This window comes from Acipenser ruthenus, chromosome 21, assembly GCF_902713425.1.
Source record: "Acipenser ruthenus chromosome 21, fAciRut3.2 maternal haplotype, whole genome shotgun sequence".
NCBI lineage: Eukaryota > Metazoa > Chordata > Actinopteri > Acipenseriformes > Acipenseridae > Acipenser > Acipenser ruthenus.
In genome coordinates, this window is record NC_081209.1 from 6,406,081 (window position 1) to 6,426,318 (window position 20,238).

General features: G+C 38.2%; 1 protein-coding gene across 1 annotated transcript in view; it reads left to right on the plus strand.

Moving 5' to 3' along the window:
- The first annotated feature begins 1,312 nt into the window (after window positions 1–1,312).
- The window catches only part of LOC117428512 (transmembrane protein 132D-like), a 57,910-nt gene continuing 38,984 nt past the window's right edge, over window positions 1,313–20,238 (plus strand). Inside the window, exon 1 of the mRNA XM_058994615.1 lies at window positions 1,313–2,172. Within this exon, the coding sequence (XP_058850598.1) occupies window positions 2,091–2,172 (82 nt within the window). The 5' untranslated portion in view covers window positions 1,313–2,090. The remainder of the gene's footprint in view (window positions 2,173–20,238) is intronic.

Below are 20,238 nucleotides of genomic sequence, written 5' to 3' on the forward strand. Positions count from 1 at the left end.
GTTGCATTTAGATTTGTTGCAAGATGTTATTCAGCATAGTTATTAAATACAGTAACATTCCCTCTGATTGCTTATGGAGGCTAAATCTAGGGAACCTTCCAACTGCGTTTGCATGGGAATCTCTTGTTTCAATAAGTTAATGAACATATTGTCCATGTAGATCCCACCACGCTGTTATGTACAGTGCAAGCTTTGTGTCAGGTAAGCATGCTACTTTCTAGTTTATGTCTGGTCTTTAATATAACTCTAACAAACTGTACTTATGACACCAATTGCTTTCTATCCCAGCAGTATTGGAAACAGACCTTCCATATTCAATCTGTTTCTTTCGCATGCAACTCTTTGTGTCACTGCAAGCGCTTAGCAGTAACTTGTTATTAATTTTTTTAAAATGTATTTTCCCATGTGCGGAACCAGTAAGCCACCCTAATTAAATTATCGTGAACCATTGTAAACAGGGTTTCTGTGCGTCAATACCCTCTTAATCTACAGTACAGTCCACACAGCGCACCTGGTCAATACCAGGACAGTCCATACCTAGCCTTAGGGGGGCCCCACCACAAATGAAAAGCATGCACACTGTTCAGTGGAATGGATCTGAAAGGCACAGCTTACTTCTGCAAGCGTTCTGTTTGTAGTCAGCACTGAATGATTATAGGTTTCACTTCAGGGGTCTATGATGCCACTCTTTCCCTTGAGGTCTGTGCTCTAATCAACTCCTAAATTAGTTAATTGACCCCTGGCCAGTTCAACTAATTTAGGACCTGATTGGATCTTGACGTACAGAGTTGGGAACCACTGGCCTATGCAAATGATGTTAACGGCAAATATAGAAGTCATAAAGGATGGGCAATAGTGTAGAAAAGCAAGGAGGGAGGGATACATGCAACTTATTTTATTGGTCCAACTGTTGTAAAATAACAATTATTGTAAAATAACAACTTGTTTTAAGTTTAGAAACTCCTGCAGCATGAAACTGAATCTTACAGTATAGGGAATTACAGCGAAAAAATAAAGTAATACACAGGACGAAGCATTGATTAAAAATCATTCTGTATTTGGTAAGATTACAGATTACCTTGTTTTTACTATGAACGTGTGATAATCCGGAGCTGGGTCTATTGCTTCACTCCAGTCTTTAGGGGCCATGTGTACAAACCTCGGCCGTTTTACGCCCATGCATTTCCATGTCAGGCATCAGCAACTGAGTTGAGCTTCATTTGCAGGCATTCTCATCCCTCGTGCACGCTGTGCAGCGCGGGACGCTCTAGTTTAGCAGTAGTCTATTCTGCTGTAGCAGTTTGAGAGACAAGAGACGCGCTGTATGCAGTGTAGTGAGAGATTATTATTTGTTATTGAGAAAAAATAATAAATAATACACACGGAACTGTAAGATTTCTGGCATGGATTTTTTTTTTAAATTCCTTTTATTTCTTGAATTCCAGAGCTTTATTTTCGCTTTTTATAAATCAATTGACAAGACCACATAAGGGTAAAGAAAAAAAAAACCTTGGATTTATCATTTAAGTCTTGAATTTACTTGGGACAAAGCTAAGGCGACGCATCTCTGCAAAGTGAAACTATAAAAGTACACCAAAAACTATATCTAAATACGCAGCATATAACTTTGCATGTGTATGCGCTACAGTAGACACGTTTAAATGAAAAACGCTTTCAAGATTTTTGAAACACTGGACCCATCCACGGATTCGTTTTGTTCTGATTTATGGAAAACACATTCTATTCTGTGGTACAGCGAATAAATAAATGATGCATTCGCAATTAAATCCGTAAGGGGATTGCACACTACCTCCCTTGGCTACAGAGAGCCTCAAGCTCAGAAATGTTTTTGATCTAGTTTGCCAAAGTTGCTGTGCTCAAGAAAGGTGTATGGTTTCAGGGTGTCTAGAACTCAGTACTGATATTCGCAGTGTATCCTGCTCATTTGAAGTAACACACTACCACAATGAAGGACGCCGTTACATGTTTATCAAAAGATGCAAGTTTAAAGTTACTCTATTAAAAAAACAAAAACAAAAAAAAATTGCGTTTCTATTCCAGTTGATGTGAATTGAGTAAGTGGGATCGTCATGATGTGCTGTAACAGACGGGTTTGGAGGATGCTGCAATTGTATTCAGCTGTGATACTGTCGGCTGTTACCGTCTCTCAAGGTAAGTTCTTACCGATTGTGTTATTTCGAAACTGGTATTTCTTGCCATTAAACAATACGTTAGACTAGTAAAGAGTGAATACAGACGTATGATTTGCTGCACACAAACCTTGTGTGGAATGTTAATTTCAGAAACACAATAATGTTAACATTACACAATCTGTGTTGATTTTTACAATATTTCTTTTACTGAGTAATTGCTTTAATTAATGCCCATTTTAAATAACGGCAACAACACTGCTACTAAAATGATAATTTAAATACAAATTAAATACAAAAAGTAAACTAAGTAAAAGAGTTGGTTCTATTGTTCCAAATGTGTTGTACCAATATATTTAATTATATTTACCTTATGTGTATGGAAAGCAATGCAGCAAATTATTATTATTATTATTATTATTATTATTATTATTATTATTATTATTATTATTATTATTATTATTATTGTAAAATAACAACAAAAAGCACATGCTTTATTACATAAAACTTAGGTCATGTCAACCCCATTGCTCCAAGATTTACTCAATACGTATCTCCGCAGAACTGCGTCAGATTTCCTGCAGGTAGCATTGGACAAAAAAAGAACATTCTTTCTTGTAAGCTGAAGGGTTCCAGTGTTCTATTGTGATCCGACCGAAATCCTTGAAGGCTCATGGATCCCAAACACCGAAGCAGCTTCATACATAAAGTCGAAACGTTTTTCAACTTTACGCATTTAATAGCTGGGCAGTCACGCTTTGTTGTGAAACAGTGGCTCGGGGCTCCGTTAAAGAGCCTTGCTTTAAGAATAACTCTGACAACAGTAGAGGAGTGAGAATACGTTGAAAGTCAGAGAGATCTTTAATGTGCTTTAACATGGGTTGGGATTTCACCTATAAAACATATTACTGACTTCAAATGCCAATGCAATGACAGGCAGAGATCAACCCTCAGGTTATTGATTTGCATTTATGCTGGCATGAAGCCTGCCCCTCTATTACTCCTGCCACCACTGCAGCCAGTGGGGGTACTGAGGGGGAATGATTGACATTTAGAACAGCATCCCTTACTGTAAGTGCAGAACCAGATCCCTGAAGTAAAGTTCCCTGGTTGTCGCCAGCACCTTCTGCCAACTTCTATACAATGGAATTGAATCGATTGCTGCTAAGTAATGTATTAAATATTTTTATAGAGTAGCAAAGTACTCACTGCTGATTTTGTTTTGAGTACTCAAGTACTCATCCCTCTTTTCTTAATGTTGCTCCTGTAGGCTTTTCATTGATTGCCTGCTCTATGGAAGAGACTCAGGCACCCGTGGTGGAAAAACTAGTTTGCATTGCCCAGCTTGCTTAGTTTGCAGGCACTTGATCATTTTAAGGTGCATTTAAGCAAACTGATCAGTTATCAGCTCATTGAATTGGACGTTATCAATGAATACTATCCCATTCATGTGGGCTGATATGTACCTTCTAACATACTAGCATGTGCAGCAGGTAATATGAATGATTTGTATTGATGATCAGTAGTCAATGTAACAGAAACGTTTTTATAATCCAAAAACATCTGTAATCCAACCCATGCATTTGCAATGTCATGTTTAAAAAAAAAAAAAAAGATGTGGCTTGGTTCAAAAGGCAGATAGTGACTGGCTGGCAGGTTAATACAAAGTACCTATTGGTGCAAACGAGCGGGATGATAATCCTTAATCAGATTCCATTTAATTGTCTGATAACAACCGGATCAGGTTACAGCAACAAGTTACATATAAAACACACGACTAGGTGCAGGACAAGCATATTTCGCCACCCCTCATAACTTGGGTAGTGAACATATGTTATTGTTATTCATACAATTAATGCAGTCCCCTGTGACCGAAAGCAGTCCTTAACCTTCATATTGGCTGCTGAATGATGTCAGTTTATTGATGTTCACTTTCAGAATTGCTGCTTTAATCTATGTTGAAACCATGAAGTGGATTAGTAGCGTGTAAAAGAGTGTGCTCAGCAATAGTTTAACAGCAGCTTGGTCTTGGCCCCGAATGGACGGCAGTCAACTCTACCAGGAATGTCGACAGCACAATGGATGAAAGCAGTGATTTACATGGGAATTTGTTTCTGGAGAGCGAGGGACTATAAAGATTGAGCTCTGTATTGATCAGTCATCTAGAAAGTCATTGTTGTACATCGCTATTCTATCTTAGATTCAATCCCGCTAATTTGTGTTGTTTTTATTTATTTTCATTCATCTTTTTTTTCATACCCAAGCAGTACCAATAGGATTGCAATAAAATCACTCTGCTTCTCACACACACTGTATTGTAATATATTTATGACTGATTTTAATAGACCTAAACTTCTTTTAGGTTTTTTCTACTAAAGTAATCTCACCGCCCAACACTTGTCGTTTTATTTACCCATGAAGTTCAGATGTCAAAATGGAGATCTGAAAACAATCAAGCAACATTCTCTAAATGGGCAGGCAGGGTAATGATTTTAATAGCAAACCCACCAGGATATTATAACAAATACAAACAGCAAAACAATTATGTTTTTCCTAAAAAAAAAAATGTTCACAATTTACATAGGCAGCAACAGGGCTAGAACAATGTGATTCTGGAGTGTTCAAAATATTCACAGTACACATAATATTTAGTATCGACTTGGTAGAAAAACAAGGCTCTTTTTTATAGATGTGAGATGTGTGTTTAAAATCCTTGAATCCTGCCTTATCTGTTTCCAAATTCAGCTCGACTGAATTATAATAAGCTGACTAGATAAAGAGATAAAAGGAGAAATCCAGATGAAACAGATTTGGGTCTCTGGGCACAGCAATCCCCTACAATCCCAGTGCAGAAGGACTGAGGCTGACCGTGGGCATTGCTTTACCTGGACGTCTTGTCATCAGTGTGGGCTGCATCAAATCATTGAGTTGATTGTCATTATTAAATCATCCATAACTTCACACCCACAATCATACGTTCTGAATAATGATCTAGAAACCGTGCTTTTGAACTCTGGCACCAGATGGTTTGTGGAGTTTGCTCTGAATAGGTGGACAATGTGATTCTATTATAGACTGCTGGGGAGCTCTCAGCCATTCAGCGCCAGTTCAGTATGCTCTATGCCACAACACAGCCAATAACTGTTGGATGCCATTGTCGTATCTTAATTACTCCACTCTGACATGTGCTGCTAAACCCTGATCCTGAGCTGTGCAGTTTTGAGTTCACTGGCTGCTGAAAACACTCAGAAATGCTACAGCAGAGCTATTTGTATTGCATTAAAAGATTTACTACTTCCAGTAATCTTTGAATATATTGAAATAAATGCACACACAAATATGGCAAGTTTGGGTGAAATAATACTGGCGAGCTTTAGGATTTTCCTCTTATCTCACCCTTTAATATAAGACCTAGGTAAATATGATCTCCTATAGAGGATGCATGCCAAGCCTGTAGGTGAGGAGTCGCTGTACATATGTATGCTATACTTTTGTATTTCATTTTATTTATCGTTATTATTATGATGAAACCTGATATGGATTTTTTTACTTTCGTGGCCTCTGACTGGTTAGGCTGCTAAATGCTGTGTGTATCTTCAGAACCACTCACCTGATTGAATTATACCTGTAAATGGCTGGGCACTAGTTACAGTACATCACAATGACATATGTTTGTGGTAATAACACAATTAGAATCTGATTGGCTATTAAACTATGAAAGGCTATATCTTGTGAACCACTGGTGTGGTGCAAAAAAAACCCAGAACTACCATTAGCATTGCATGTAGTTTTGAAAAACAACAGTGCTATTGTCCTTTATGTGCCAAAAAAAAATTAGTCATTGAGTGTGTGGTTTTTAATAGCTTTTTAAATATACAGACATTTTTTTCAGTTTTATTTATCTTTGACCATAACTTCCAAATGCTATAAGTTAAAGCTATAAGAAATAAGTCAAGTAGACAAATATTTTAGTTAATACCTTCTTCAGGACCAGCCAAAATATTTGGCTACTCTGAATCCTTTGTAGCGTCTATAATCTATAAATATGATTTGATTTTAGGTACTGTTGAAAAGCCACTGTAAGGATAGCTGCACCATTATTGAAACTGAATTCTCAGATAAGTCAAGCAATATTTTAACAACGGATATGGAAAAAAAGGTACAAAACTGATTGAATTTCATCAATGCATGAAGATGAAGTGAGAATTTGTCAGTGACAAGCAGTACAACTAGGTTTAACTGCACCAAAAACACTGGCATACATTCGTAATCAAGCGCATAACACTATGTAACACAATTTTTGTTCCTGGGTAGTAAGTGTTATTTCCTAATTGCTTATGCCTCAAAAGTATAGAAAATGGCTATTATTCCCCACAAACTTTGCTTTTGTGACCAGGACAGTGATATTTTGAAGTTTACCTATTTCCAATGAGAAAATGGGCAGATTTGTGTCTTTTCGTTCACATAAAGTCAGAAAAAAACAACATATGAATCCAAATTAACATGTATTTATACTAAAGTAATACAAAAATGACTACAAAAGATTTAGAAGCGAGTAGTTTTTCGAGATTTACGATTATACTGTAAATCACTTTCACGAATCAGCCCCCAAATGTAGTCTCCCATCATGTTCTCATTATACTGTCCTTGGTAGCGGCGTTCAAAGTCCAGTATATCCTGGTGGAAGCGCTCGCCTTGCTCCTCTGAGTACGCTCCCATGTTCTCCTTGAATTTATCAAGATGAGCATCAAGGATATGGACTTTGAGGGACATCCTACAGCCCATGGTGCCGTAGTTCTTCACCAGAGTCTCAACCAGCTCCACATAGTTTTCGGCCTTGTGATTGCCCAGGAAGCCCCGAACCACTGCGACAAAGCTGTTCCAAGCCGCTTTCTCCTTACTAGTGAGCTTCTTGGGGAATTCATTGCACTCCAGGATCTTCTTTATCTGTGGTCTGACGAAGACATCGGCTTTGACCTTTGCCTCAGACAGCTTAGGGAAGAAGTCTTGAAGGTACTTGAAGGCTGCCGACTCCTTATCTAGAGCTCTGACAAATTGTTTCATAAGGCCCAATTTGATGTGCAGTGGTGGCATCAGCACCTTCCGGGGGTCCACCAGTGGCTCCCACTTGACGTTGTTCCTCCCCACAGAGAACTCGGTCCGCTGTGGCCAGTCCCGCCTGTGGTAGTACGCCTTGGTGTCCCTGCTGTCCCAAAGGCAAAGATAGCAGGGAAACTTGGTAAAACCGACTTGGAGACCCATCAGGAATGCCACCATTTTGAAGTCTCCTATGACCTTGATGCCATCTCAGAAAAATGCAGATATGTATCCACTTAGGCAGCTGGAACTAAACTGAACTGGTGGGCTTGAGGCCCCTGTATTTATACTACTATTTATATTACTGGAAAGTTCTAGAAAGTTCTAGAAGTTACTCCAAGTGTACTCAGCACTGAATCTATCTGGAATGTTCTGGAAAATAGGTACATTTCAAAATATCACTGTCCTGGTCACAAAAGCAAAGTTTGTGGGGAATAATAGCCATTTTCTATACTTTTGAGGCATAAGCAATTAGGAAATAACACTTACTACCCAGGAACCAAAAAAAAAAAAAAATTGTTACACAGTGTAATCAAGGATAAAACACTCTGAAACAACATACCTGCCACAGAGCTCTCTCCTTAGGCTTTGGTCTTGAGCTGAGTCGACGACAAATAGTGTAAAGAAAAAAACGAGACGTGTAGTAAACAGCAAACCCATTAGTGAATGAGATCTTTCTTGATGCAGCAAAGAACAGCTTTGATTCTTACAGTAGTTCTTTTCTACATGCCCTCTAAAGCAGTTTTTATTTGTATTGAGCATTCTGCAATCAATGAAGTGTAAAACACAATCTCTGTAATGAGTTTTTTTTTGATGTGCAGAGGATCACATGATGTCTTTTTGTGGGGGGGTTCCTGATGGAATACAGCATGTTTATAATTATTTTACAGTGCTTTCTGATTTGGGAATTAAGCTCTTGGGAGGAATAGTTTACAATTGTAGTGCTGGATGTTTTTTTAGGTAAATTCAAAAACTGCAGAATACATAGAAAAGTTTCGGAAAGCTTGGTAATAATAATTACCCTCCATGGTCAGATTGAAATGTAATGTCTGTGTGTGGAGTGCCAGCCTAGTCAGGGGGTGCAATGTAATGAAGCGGGTGTGAGAATGCTTTGTACTTGACAGTTTGAATACGTCACCTGTACTGAACTAGAAAAGGAAAGTAAGCAGTACCTTGTTGAGTACTAGGAAATGACTGATTTGTTGAACCACGCAAGGATTCATGATGTAGATTTAGAGGGTTTGTGTATTGATGCAAACTTTAATACCCCTTTGTTATATGTGGCCTATCTTGTAATCTGTTAATGTCTTACTGTGGTAGTAATGACCTGTGCGGTAGTAATGACAAACCTGTGTCTGAAGAAGTTGTCTAAATCCATGATGGTCTATGGCATGTTCTACTGCTATTTGTATTATCAGCTCAGAATTGATCATGTAATTGGAACAGGACTGTGTTTGTACATTTTTATAGTTTATAAAGAGGTTCCTATATAGTACCTACTCATGGTTGTGCTATATTTTAAAAGCCACTTTTTATTACCTGGTAGCAACTAGCTTATGAAATAGAATATATGCAGTACATACAGTACTGTGCAAAAGTTTTAGGCAGGTGTGAAAAAATGCTGTAAAGTAAGAATGCTTTCAAAAATAGACATGTTAATAGATTATATTTATCAATTAACTAAATGCAAAGTGAGTGAACAGAAGAAAAATCTAAATCAAATCCATATTTGGTGTGACCACCCTTTACCTTCAAAACAGCATCAATTCTTCTAGGTACACTTGCACAAAGTCAGGGATTTTGTAGGCATATAGTCAGGTGTATGATTAAACAATTATACCAAACAGGTGCTAATGATCATCAATTCAATATGTAGGTTGAAACACAATCATTAACTGAAACAGAAACAGCTGTGTAGGAGGAATAAAACTGGGTGAGGAACAGCCAAACTCAGCTAACAAGGTGAGGTTGCTGAAGACAGTTTACTGTCAAAAATCATACACCATGGCAAGACTGAGCACAGCAACAAGACACAAGGTAGTTATACTGCATCAGCAAGGTCTCTCCCAGGCAGAAATTTCAAGGCAGACAGGGGTTTCCAGATGTGCTGTCCAAGCTCTTTTGAAGAAGCACAAAGAAACAGGCAACGTTGAGGACCGTAGACGCAGTGGTCGGCCAAGGAAACTTACTGTAGCAGATGAAAGACACATCATGCTTACTTCCCTTCGCAATTGGAAGATGTCCAGCAGTGCCATCAGCTCAGAATTGGCAGAAAACAGTGGGACCCTGGTACACCCATCTACTGTCCGGAGAAGTCTGGTCAGAAGTGGCCTTCATGGAAGACTTGCGGCCAAAAAGCCATACCTCCGACGTGGAAACAAGGCCAAGCGACTCAACTATGCACGAAAACATAGGAACTGGGGTGCAGAAAAATGGCAGCAGGTGCTCTGGACTGATGAGTCAAAATTTGAAATATTTGGCTGTAGCAGAAGGCAGTTTGTTCACCGAAGGGCTGGAGAGTGGTACACGAATGAGTGTCTGCAGGCAACAGTGAAGCATGGTGGAGGTTCCTTGCAAGTTTGGGGCTGCATTTCTGCAAATGGAGTTGGGAATTTGGTCAGAATTAATGGTCTCCTCAATGCTGAGAAGTACAGGCAGATACTTATCCATCATGCAATACCATCAGGGAGGCATCTGATTGGCCCCAAATTTATTCTGCAGCATGACAACGACCCCAAACATACAGCGAAAGTCATTAAGAACTATCTTCAACGTAAAGAAGAACAAGGACTCCTGGAAGTGATGGTATGGCCCCCACAGAGCCCTGATCTCAACATCATCGAGTCTGTCTGGGATTACATGAAGAGAGAGAAGCAACTGAGGCTGCCTAAATCCACAGAAGAACTGTGGTTAGTTCTCCAAGATGTTTGGGCCAACCTACCTGCCGAGTTCCTTCAAAAACTGTGTGCAAGTGTACCTAGAAGAATTGATGCTGTTTTGAAGGCAAAGGGTGGTCACACCAAATATTGATTTGATGTAGATTTTTCTTCTGTTCACTCACTTTGCATTTTGTTAATTGATAAATATAAACTATTAACATGTCTATTTTTGAAAGCATTCTTACTTCACAGCATTTTTTCATACCTGCCTAAAACTTTTGCACAGTACTGTATATACTGCCCCAAACTTCAAAAAGTTGAATTCTGAACTTAGACTATAGAACACTAAGTCAAAAGTTGTGGAAAGTGCCTTCTAAAGCATGTTTATTTATACAATTCCCTGTTCTCATCTATGATGTCTGTATTCATACAGTAGCTTTGAAATGACTCAATCCAAGCATGGACTGACCAGAGCCAATCTCTGCTGCAGGTAACGCTACCGTGTCTATTATCTCTAGTGACTTCATGTGTGTTTACTTTATTCAGATAACCTCTGCTTGTCATGTCTCAGCCTGCCTGAGGTCAGTAACCCCAATTCCATGCTCTCTCCAGAGCTACTCGGTCATTATCTTTACTCATGGCATTAACCATTAGCCTACAGTTTCAGGAAGAGTCAGCACTAATTTATAATACTTACAATTGCATACACATGAGGAAGATTTAATTTAGTAATTCAGCGTTTCAAGTGCAGTTCTTTGACTTGTAGCTATCAACACTTACCTTGTGAAAGAGCCCACAGTTATTGCTTAGGAAATGTAAGGACAATTTCAATTACATCATGCAAACTCCATGAAACCAGAGACTTTCTTTCGAGTACACTTTCCACTAATGAATGCAGACTATGCAGAATGTTTAAATACACAGGCTACAATGATGCCGTCTTGTATTTGGAATTAGTCTTTGTTGGCATACCTGTAATTTAATTTGACCTTGGTTTATCTTGACCTTCAAGTTCACTGTACAATGTTTTTCATTTTTAGAAATAGTTGTGGACCTTGGGTAATTTGTCTGGAATGTGCCACATTTCATTCAGTCTCAGATTGAAATGAGAGAGAACTTTGCTTCTGTTTCTTATCACAAACACTTCTGTTAAAAGTTGTCCTACAAAAAGGCAGAATGTACTTTGAGTCTGTATGTTTTTCATTTTCGTTCAGCAATAACCTCGCACTGTATCAGTCATGTTTACTTTGATAAAACGTTGCCTTTAAGCTTCCCAATCTTCATGTATTGACATTTCCCTGCTAGTTACTTCTTGATAAATCTCACAATCCCTTGTTGAGCCATAGTAATCTGTTTTCTCGTTCTCCCAGGCCTGTTTGTACTTGTTCACCTACAGTCTGAAACTACTGCTCTCCATGGATAATACATTTCTCTGCTTGCTTTGTAGTGGCTCCTGTACTCTTCATTCTTCAAAGCTCAGCCAGTGGGCTCATTAGTAGACTCCTTCCCACTTAATAACAAGGCTTGTAACGGTGCAGGGTTGTTGAAATGTATACAGAGTAGGAAGCATGAAGATGCAGTCAGTCAGGTTATTGTGTTTCACGCCCCACTAATGATCTCCAGAGCTAGACTCACATTTTAATATGATGCACAGTATTTATTTTTATTCGCACTCTATTTATCCTTATGGCATTGTTGCTTATATATATATATATATATATATATATATATATATATAGATATAGATATAGATATATAGATATATATATGGGGGAGTACTTTAGGATTATTTCTATGAGCTAATCTTCCTAACTCAGGGACTTCAAGCCAAAGTCTGAAGACCTTGCCAACATACTGAGCTGCTAGGTCTTAAAATGTCTATCAAATAAGGAAAACCTTGTAAATGATGCCCTTCCCCTTTGCCTGTTGGCAGCAGTGCAATAACACCTTGATTAAACTAATTCCAGAGCTTCCTTACTGTGTAAATCCTGGTGAAGGTGCACGGCACTGAAACACTGATGATTTGACCTGTTCACTTTTTAATCTTGATGCTGGATAAATAAAGGTTAAAACAAATTTGCATGTATATCTATTTTAGTCTAGCGAGTGGCGCAAGGTACCTGTACTTTACTAAATAAGTAAATAAATACAAATTTAAATTTCAAAGGTTTAGTATCCCCCTGTGGGTTTTAATTATTGTACATCTGAGGCCACCTTCAAGTAAATATGCAGTTATAAATAAAGCATCGTAATTCATATAAATAAAACAAAACAGTGGAAAATATGTTAAATGCACTGAAAATCTCACCTCACTGGTTGACTTTGGATATAAAGCCAGTTGAAAAAGGTCATGTATTCATCCCTGTCACACGACTTTTGTTACAACAGTCTTACAATTCTGTATAAGATGGATATGACCAGTATTGAACTATTCAAAAAGCAATCTCTAGAAACATATCCTTAAATAGACTTGCAGTGTGCCCAGACTGAACGCTGCAGCAATGCAAAATAGATGTAATTTTTATGGTTCCAAGGGGAGTTAAGAAGACATTACAGTGGCATATAATAACATTTCTTCCCAAGCTTTCCTTCTAGCTGCTTCTGGGTTTGAAATCCCAGTTGAATATGTAGTTATAAAAACAGTACTGTTATTGAACTAAAAACCTGTCAGATACTATAAGCCACATGGGATGAGACTGCAATAAGCTGATAAAGTGTCTGCCTCCTGCTTTTGGAGGAGTAGTATTGGGAACGCTGTTTTAAAGGATAAGGGCAGACTTGCTATATTTGTTTAGGATGTTTGAAAAGTATATTTAAATGATGTCAAGATAACTTTTGAACATGTTTTGAAGATTAGAGCAGTCCTCCATGAAAAGCTAGGAGCTTGAAAGTGTCATTGTAATGTTTTTTGTTGTTGTTGTTTTCTTCATGTTACGCTGTTGACAGATGTTCTTGGAGCATTTTTCCCATATATATATATATATATATATATATATATATATATATATATATATTGTGATGAGTTGCCTTCTTGTCACAGGTTTTTCCTCAAAACAGACACTTGACAACCAGATGCAAGAAAATGCCGTAGTGTGTGTTTATTATTTTTAAACACTGAAAAGAAAATAAAGGAAACAAAACCTAACCCGGTCTCAGGTCCTGACTAAACAGATGGTTCCCTAACTAATGACGGGGCAGGTTAAGCCTGTTACCTCATCTCCAAAACCAAATCGTAATCCAAATACTCTTTCCAAAATGTTGTTGACCAGTTCTCACAGTAGTAATAATCACTCTCCCACTCTCCCACTCTCCCACTCTCCCACTCTCCCACTCTCCCACTCTCCCACTCTCCCACTCTCCCACTCTCCCACTCAGTGTAACACACATACGCACACCTTTTTAACCATTGTCAATTACCACCTGTAATTGAATTCACCTGGAATTAGTCCTGACTAATAACCTCTACTGGGTCCTAATGCCCCAGGTAAAGTCTTTGCACACCAACCATTCCATATTTAATTTGTTTGTTCACCATCCAGTTCGTTTATGTGGTCCTTCCACATTCTGTATGTTTTTTTTAACCAATTCCTCACTATATATATATATATATATATATATATATATATATATATATATATATATATATATATATACAGTACTGTGCAAAAGTTTTAGGCAGGTGTGAAAAAAATGCTGCAAAGTAAGAATGCTTTCAAAAATAGACATGTTAATAGTTTATATTTATCAATTAACAAAATGCAAAGTGAGTGAACAGAAGAAAAATCTACATCAAATCAATATTTGGTGTGACCACCCTTTGCCTTCAAAACAGCATCAATTCTTCTAGGTACACTTGCACACAGTTTTTGATGGAACTCGGGAGGTAGGTTGGCCCAAACATCTTGGAGAACTAACCACAGTTCTTCTGTGGATTTAGGCAGCCTCAGTTGCTTCTCTCTCTTCATGTAATCCCAGACAGACTCGATGATGTTGAGATCAGGGATCTGTGGGGGCCATACCATCACTTCCAGGACTCCTTGTTCTTCTTTACGCTAAAGATAGGTGACTTTCGCTGTATGTTTGGGGTCGTTGTCATGCTGCAGAATAAATTTGGTTCCAATCAGATGCCTCCCTGATGGTATTGCATGATGGATATGTATCTGCCTGTACTTCTCAGCATTGAGGAGACCATTAATTCTGACCAAATCCCCAACTCCATTTGCAGAAATGCAGCCCCAAACTTGCAAGGAACCTCCACCATGCTTCACTGTTGCCTGCAGACACTCATTCGTGTACCGCTCTCCAGCCCTTCGGCGAACAAACTGCCTTCTGCAACAGCCAAATATTTCAAATTTTGACTCATCAGTCCAGAGCACCTGCTGCCATTTTTCTGCACCCCAGTTCCTGTGTTTTCATGCATAGTTGAGTCGCTTGGCCTTGTTTCCACGTCGGAGGTATGGCTTTTTGGCCGCAAGTCTTCCATGAAGGCCACTTCTGACCAGACTTCTCCGGACAGTAGATGGGTGTACCAGGGTCCCACTGTTTTCTGCCAATTCTGAGCTGATGGCACTGCTGGACATCTTCCGATTGCGAAGGGAACTAAGCATGATGTGTCTTTCATCTGCTGCAGTAAGTTTCCTTGGCCGACCACTGCGTCTACGGTCCTCAACGTTGCCCGTTTCTTTGTGCTTCTTCGAGCTTGGACAGCACATCTGGAAACCCCTGTCTGCCTTGAAATTTCTGCCTGGGAGAGACCTTGCTGATGCAGTATAACTACCTTGTGTCTTGTTGCTGTGCTCAGTCTTGCCATGGTGTATGACTTTTGACAGTAAACTGTCTTCAGCAACCTCACCTTGTTAGCTGAGTTTGGCTGTTCCTCACCCAGTTTTATTCCTCCTACACAGCTGTTTCTGTTTCAGTTAATGATTGTGTTTCAACCTACATATTGAATTGATGATCATTAGCACCTGTTTTGTATAATTGTTTAATCATACACCTGACTATATGCCTACAGAATCCCTGACTTTGTGCAAGTGTACCTAGAAGAATTGATGCTGTTTTGAAGGCAAAGGGTGGTCACACCAAATACGGATTTGATTTAGATTTTTCTTCTGTTCACTCACTTTGCATTTAGTTAATTGATAAATATAATCTACTAACATGTCTATTTTTGAAAGCATTCTTACTTTACAGCATTTTTTCACACCTGCCTAAAACTTTTGCACAGTACTGTATGTGTGTGTATATATATATATATATATATATATATATATATATATATATATATATGTATATATATATATATATATATATATATATATATATATATATATATATATTGTATATATATATATTAGACCCTCCAACAAATATAGCCTGACTAAGCATAAATAAAAGCAAGCTGACTGAATGTCATGCCAATCTTGGCAGTCATTTGTATTAAATAGATAATATGTGTGCTGCCATTGCACTTGAGACAGGCACAGTACATATTCTGGGATACCAAGATATTTAGTGAGGAAGCAGTCTGAGTGAGGTACTTAAAAAAGGTGACCGATGTTCCACGCCCCAGTAGTTTAATATGCATGTAATATCTTTCGCTGGGGATGTCAAATGAAAAGCTTGATTAGGAACCTAAAATAGTCCTCATGTAGCGAACATTTGGTTATTCATGGTACAGTAGTTGACCATTACATTTGAATGGTCACTTATGTTGATAACATGTTCCAAAACTCCAGTCACATTTTGAACGTGATTTAATGGTGTCGTATACCAAGCAAGTTCTGGCAATGATTAACCAAGGTAAATCATGGTCAAATGATATGGAATACCATTTGCAATTTTATGGCCCATCTTAAATCTGTGCTTTGTATAAAAGTCCCTACATGTAGGGCTCTGCCTTGACTATGCCATTAATTCTAACACCAATGCATATCCGTTATATGGCCTGATGTGTAAACTACAACAGCATGTTAATGTTAAACAATGTCTCCATTATGATGCTTACATTAACAGGCCTGGTCTCCGTGCTCAGCATATTCTCAGCTGTTGTATAGAAGTTAAAACAACTGTGGGCTGAACCTCTTGCTCCAGGGAATCCCTGGTGGAAACTGTACAGCTAGTTGTACATTTAATTAACTCAAAGTTCATATACGGCAGTCTAAGGGCACCGTCAGACATGTCAAGGTCAAAGTCGCTCGCTTGGGGGGAGGCAGAGGGTAATTTCTTTCTGTCAAGAGCAGATGTTTAAATCTTCTGGCCAACTAATGAGAAAGCCAGAACAAGCAGTGGAAATAAGCCACAGCAGGAAATTAAGGATACGTTTATTAGGCAAATCCATATTTATTGTTCTAATCCACACTTGTTCCAAAGATAAATTACAGAAAAAAAGAGAACATAAAGGATTTAGAAGAGTGCTACGCAGTGCAAAATATGAAAATTATACCACTGGGGTTTTCAGCCAATGACAGATTGTTTCAATGGCCCACCCCAATGCCAATGCCACCTAAAATCTGGTTCGGTTTCAAATACGGAGAAAAGGCTGTGAACAAAATCTTTCCAGGCTTCATCCTGAGTGAGCATATTGCTTGCTGTTGTTGTTGGGCTTGCGCTGCTGGGTATTTATCTGAAACACAGCTCTTACCGGGCTTGGATTTAGGAGCAGCACTAGGAGAGGAGTGAGCTGTCACCTGCTATTGCAGCCCTCCTTGTGTTTAGCCTGGGATAAGCTGTAAAGAGGACAGAGCACAGAGGTTTACATTAACCCACATCCTATGGTATTGCAATGGAATCAGCCTCTTTGTATATTGTTTTTTTTTTTTTTTTCTATAGATTAAGGGCTCGATTCAATTAGCTAGGAAAAGGCATACCAGATTCCTTCAGCAAACTTAGTATCTATGAAAGCCTGTGAGGCGTATAACCTCTGGTAGGATTGATCCTAAATTGTGTACTCAGCTTCATAATGTGATGGTTAACAAAACAGGCACATTTACAAGGGTCTTTAATAAAAGAAGTTCCTGCACATTCCTGTGCTTTGTTAGGTAAACAATCTTCTTGTTGTAAAATTAAACTTACAGTGATAACAATGACTGCTCATAGAAGCAGCAGCAATTTAAAAAGACAGTGTACTAGAATGCTCGGGGACTGCAAACGATACCTGCAGTTTACCTGTCATCCAAAAGCCACCGATTCAGTTTGTATTGCATCCTTTTGCAGCTATCCCAAAATGCAGAGTATGTGTCTCTCGGAGCTCCGAGCCAGATTGAGATGTATTGTGAGGCCAGAGTTTCACAGTTTGGTTTTCACACAGCTTGATAAATAGCCAGGGAATTCGAGTACTAGGACCAGGACCTGCACTACATGTAAATCGATCTATGTTTTTGTAAATTATTGCTGTGGTGCAAACTTATGATATACAGTGGTTAAATCTTAAAGCAATGAAATAATGCATTTATTTTGAAGAATGTAATTTCAATTTAAATATTGGACCGTTGTAAACATTCAATAAATCACTGTCCAGCAGCTGTCAGTTTTAATGATTGCAAGATGACATAAAATCAATGTTTTAATATGAAATTCTGTAATGAAGAACTAGATAAGAGAACACCGCATTGATCTATATAACAATACTAAACAGTATATCACATGCCGTGGCTAAGTAGTATATACAGTGCAGTACTGTTTCATGAAAGATACACAAATGTACATTCTTGTCATAGCCAGTTTTGTCCTTGAAAATTTAAAAGCATGAAACCGGTACATAAACCAATAAAAAAACAATAATCCATTTTCTTTTTAAATGTCATTTTCTTTGTACAATTGGGTCTGCTGTTACAGTGGCACAGAAAGCTGTGTAAAATGAATGAATCAGGAAAATGAATAAGCCTCCTTATTTTTATTTTTATATATTGAGGTTCTGTAGCTGAGCTAGTCCCCACCTGTCAGCACTGGTTTCCACCTGAACAGTCTGCTAAGCACAGTCAGAAAAGCCTCTGTGGTTCCCTGTGTGCAGCTATATCTGTGAAGTCTGCCTGGGTTTGCACAGACACTCACGTTTCAGCTCACTGACCCGCAGCTTGTTGTACCTGTGCGGATGGCCTCAAACGTGAGCATCTTGTTGTTCAGGTGAAGAAAATTACACTTTGACTGAAAATAAAGAATAATTAATATATGTAGAACAAGAGGAAGAGATGAGTAAAGCTCAGTAAGGGATAACTATGTATTGTTTTAAGTAACACAGGAGGTCTAAAATACATTGATACAGTTTAATAATTCCTGTATCTGAAGCTAAGTTTCGAACGAACATCTAACAAACTTAAGTAAGTGCTAAACAAGGGTTTTAAAATGATCTAAAATCTTCTTACCAGCAGCTATCAGCACTGGTAATATTATCAGTGCTCCCCTCTTTTTTTTTCTTATGTCGAATATATTTGGTATTCATTTTATTTAGATTCATTTTAGAAAATACAGAAATTTCAATTTAAACGATGTGAGTTGTTGCTGTTTCCTGATTCTGCATTCAATCACTCCAAGTCGTTTTGCATCACTTTATACAAGTAACTAAGTTTTTTTTTTACTAAGTTAATAGGAGGATGTGTGGTTAAAGAAAAGGGTCTGGTAACCAGGAGGTCCCCAGTTCAAATCTCAGTTCATTGTGTGACCCTGAGCAAGTCACTTAACCTCCTTGTGCTGTCTTACGGGTGCGATGTGCGGGTGAAGGTTGAATGAAACCTGCTGAATAATGTTACGTTAACATATTGAATTACATACCGCTTTGCAGTTTTCCATATACTTTACGAAAAAATGACACAAATTGAAAAATGTGACATTTTGAAATCTAACATAGAATACTGTACTACCATTATGGCTTCCGGTAGACTTTTGCGATACCATTTTGCAGTTTCTTTGATTACATGATTTTAATTAAATTCTAGGTGATGCAAAACTTTTGGCCACAGCTGTACATTCTTTCAGACAATGACCTCTACTTAACCCTACCCTCATATCACAAGATGATGTCATGAAAGTCACAGAGCCCTTCTGATATCCTTTAGGTGATCTGTTTGAAATTATTTAATGGTGTATGATGTTCATTTACTTATTTGTTAGCTGCTAGAAAATTATATTTTGAGGTTTAACTTTCGGCAGATGCCTTCTTAAGTGTTGTGGTGAACCCACACTTCTCAACACTTACTACCCTCACCGAAGTAGTTTTCTACAGATAATCTACAGGAAAATCATAAGGGATTTGCGAGAAAGTACCTAATGATATTGGCAGTGGTTTTGTCTTGGTCATTACTCCTTTAAGAGTGCCGAATCTCTCATTGCTATGTCACCCATGGGAAAAGTAGGAGATGCTGCCTGGAGGGCTTCATTATTCCCTTAGTTATTATTAATATGTATCTTACTAAAGCAAACCCTTATAGTATAGGTCAAGGACAGCAGTGTAATTATATAAAAGGTAGCTGATGCCCTTTTACTTTAATGAGAAGCATGTTTTGCTGCCTGTTTTTATAAACTCATTTTGAGATGCTGAAGGTGTATTAAGTACGCCAGCAAATTGGGTTCACTTGAGCAACTGTATATGGTCTATGGTTTTGCAATCAATAATCCTGCAAGGAAGTGATATATGTGAAAGCTATTGAGAAATGAAAGTACCTTCCCATATGCTGGATTAATAGATTCAATTGCACATAGGATCAAATGGGTGTCAGTATGAAGGTTGTAGTCGTATTTTGTAGGAAGGCAGTCCGCATTAAAGTTATGTAGAATGACTTCTAAATGCCATTCACTACTCGATCAGAGTTAAGAACATCAGTGACATTCACTATTCTGTTTTATGGACTTGTTCTATTAACACGTGTCTTTGAAAACATCTAAGTGCGGCTAGATAGGTACTCAATATATATATACCAATAAACGGGTCAGAAAACAAACACAACAAAGTACTGTACAAATAAAAGCTGTGTTAAGTATCTTATAAATTCATAGCTATTACAAACTTGGAGTGTGCTGATACTGTTACTCGTAATTGCCTTTAAAGCATGGTAAAGCATAGGCAAGCATTGTAAAGCATATGAAAAAAAAACATGGCAAATCATAGTAAACTATAG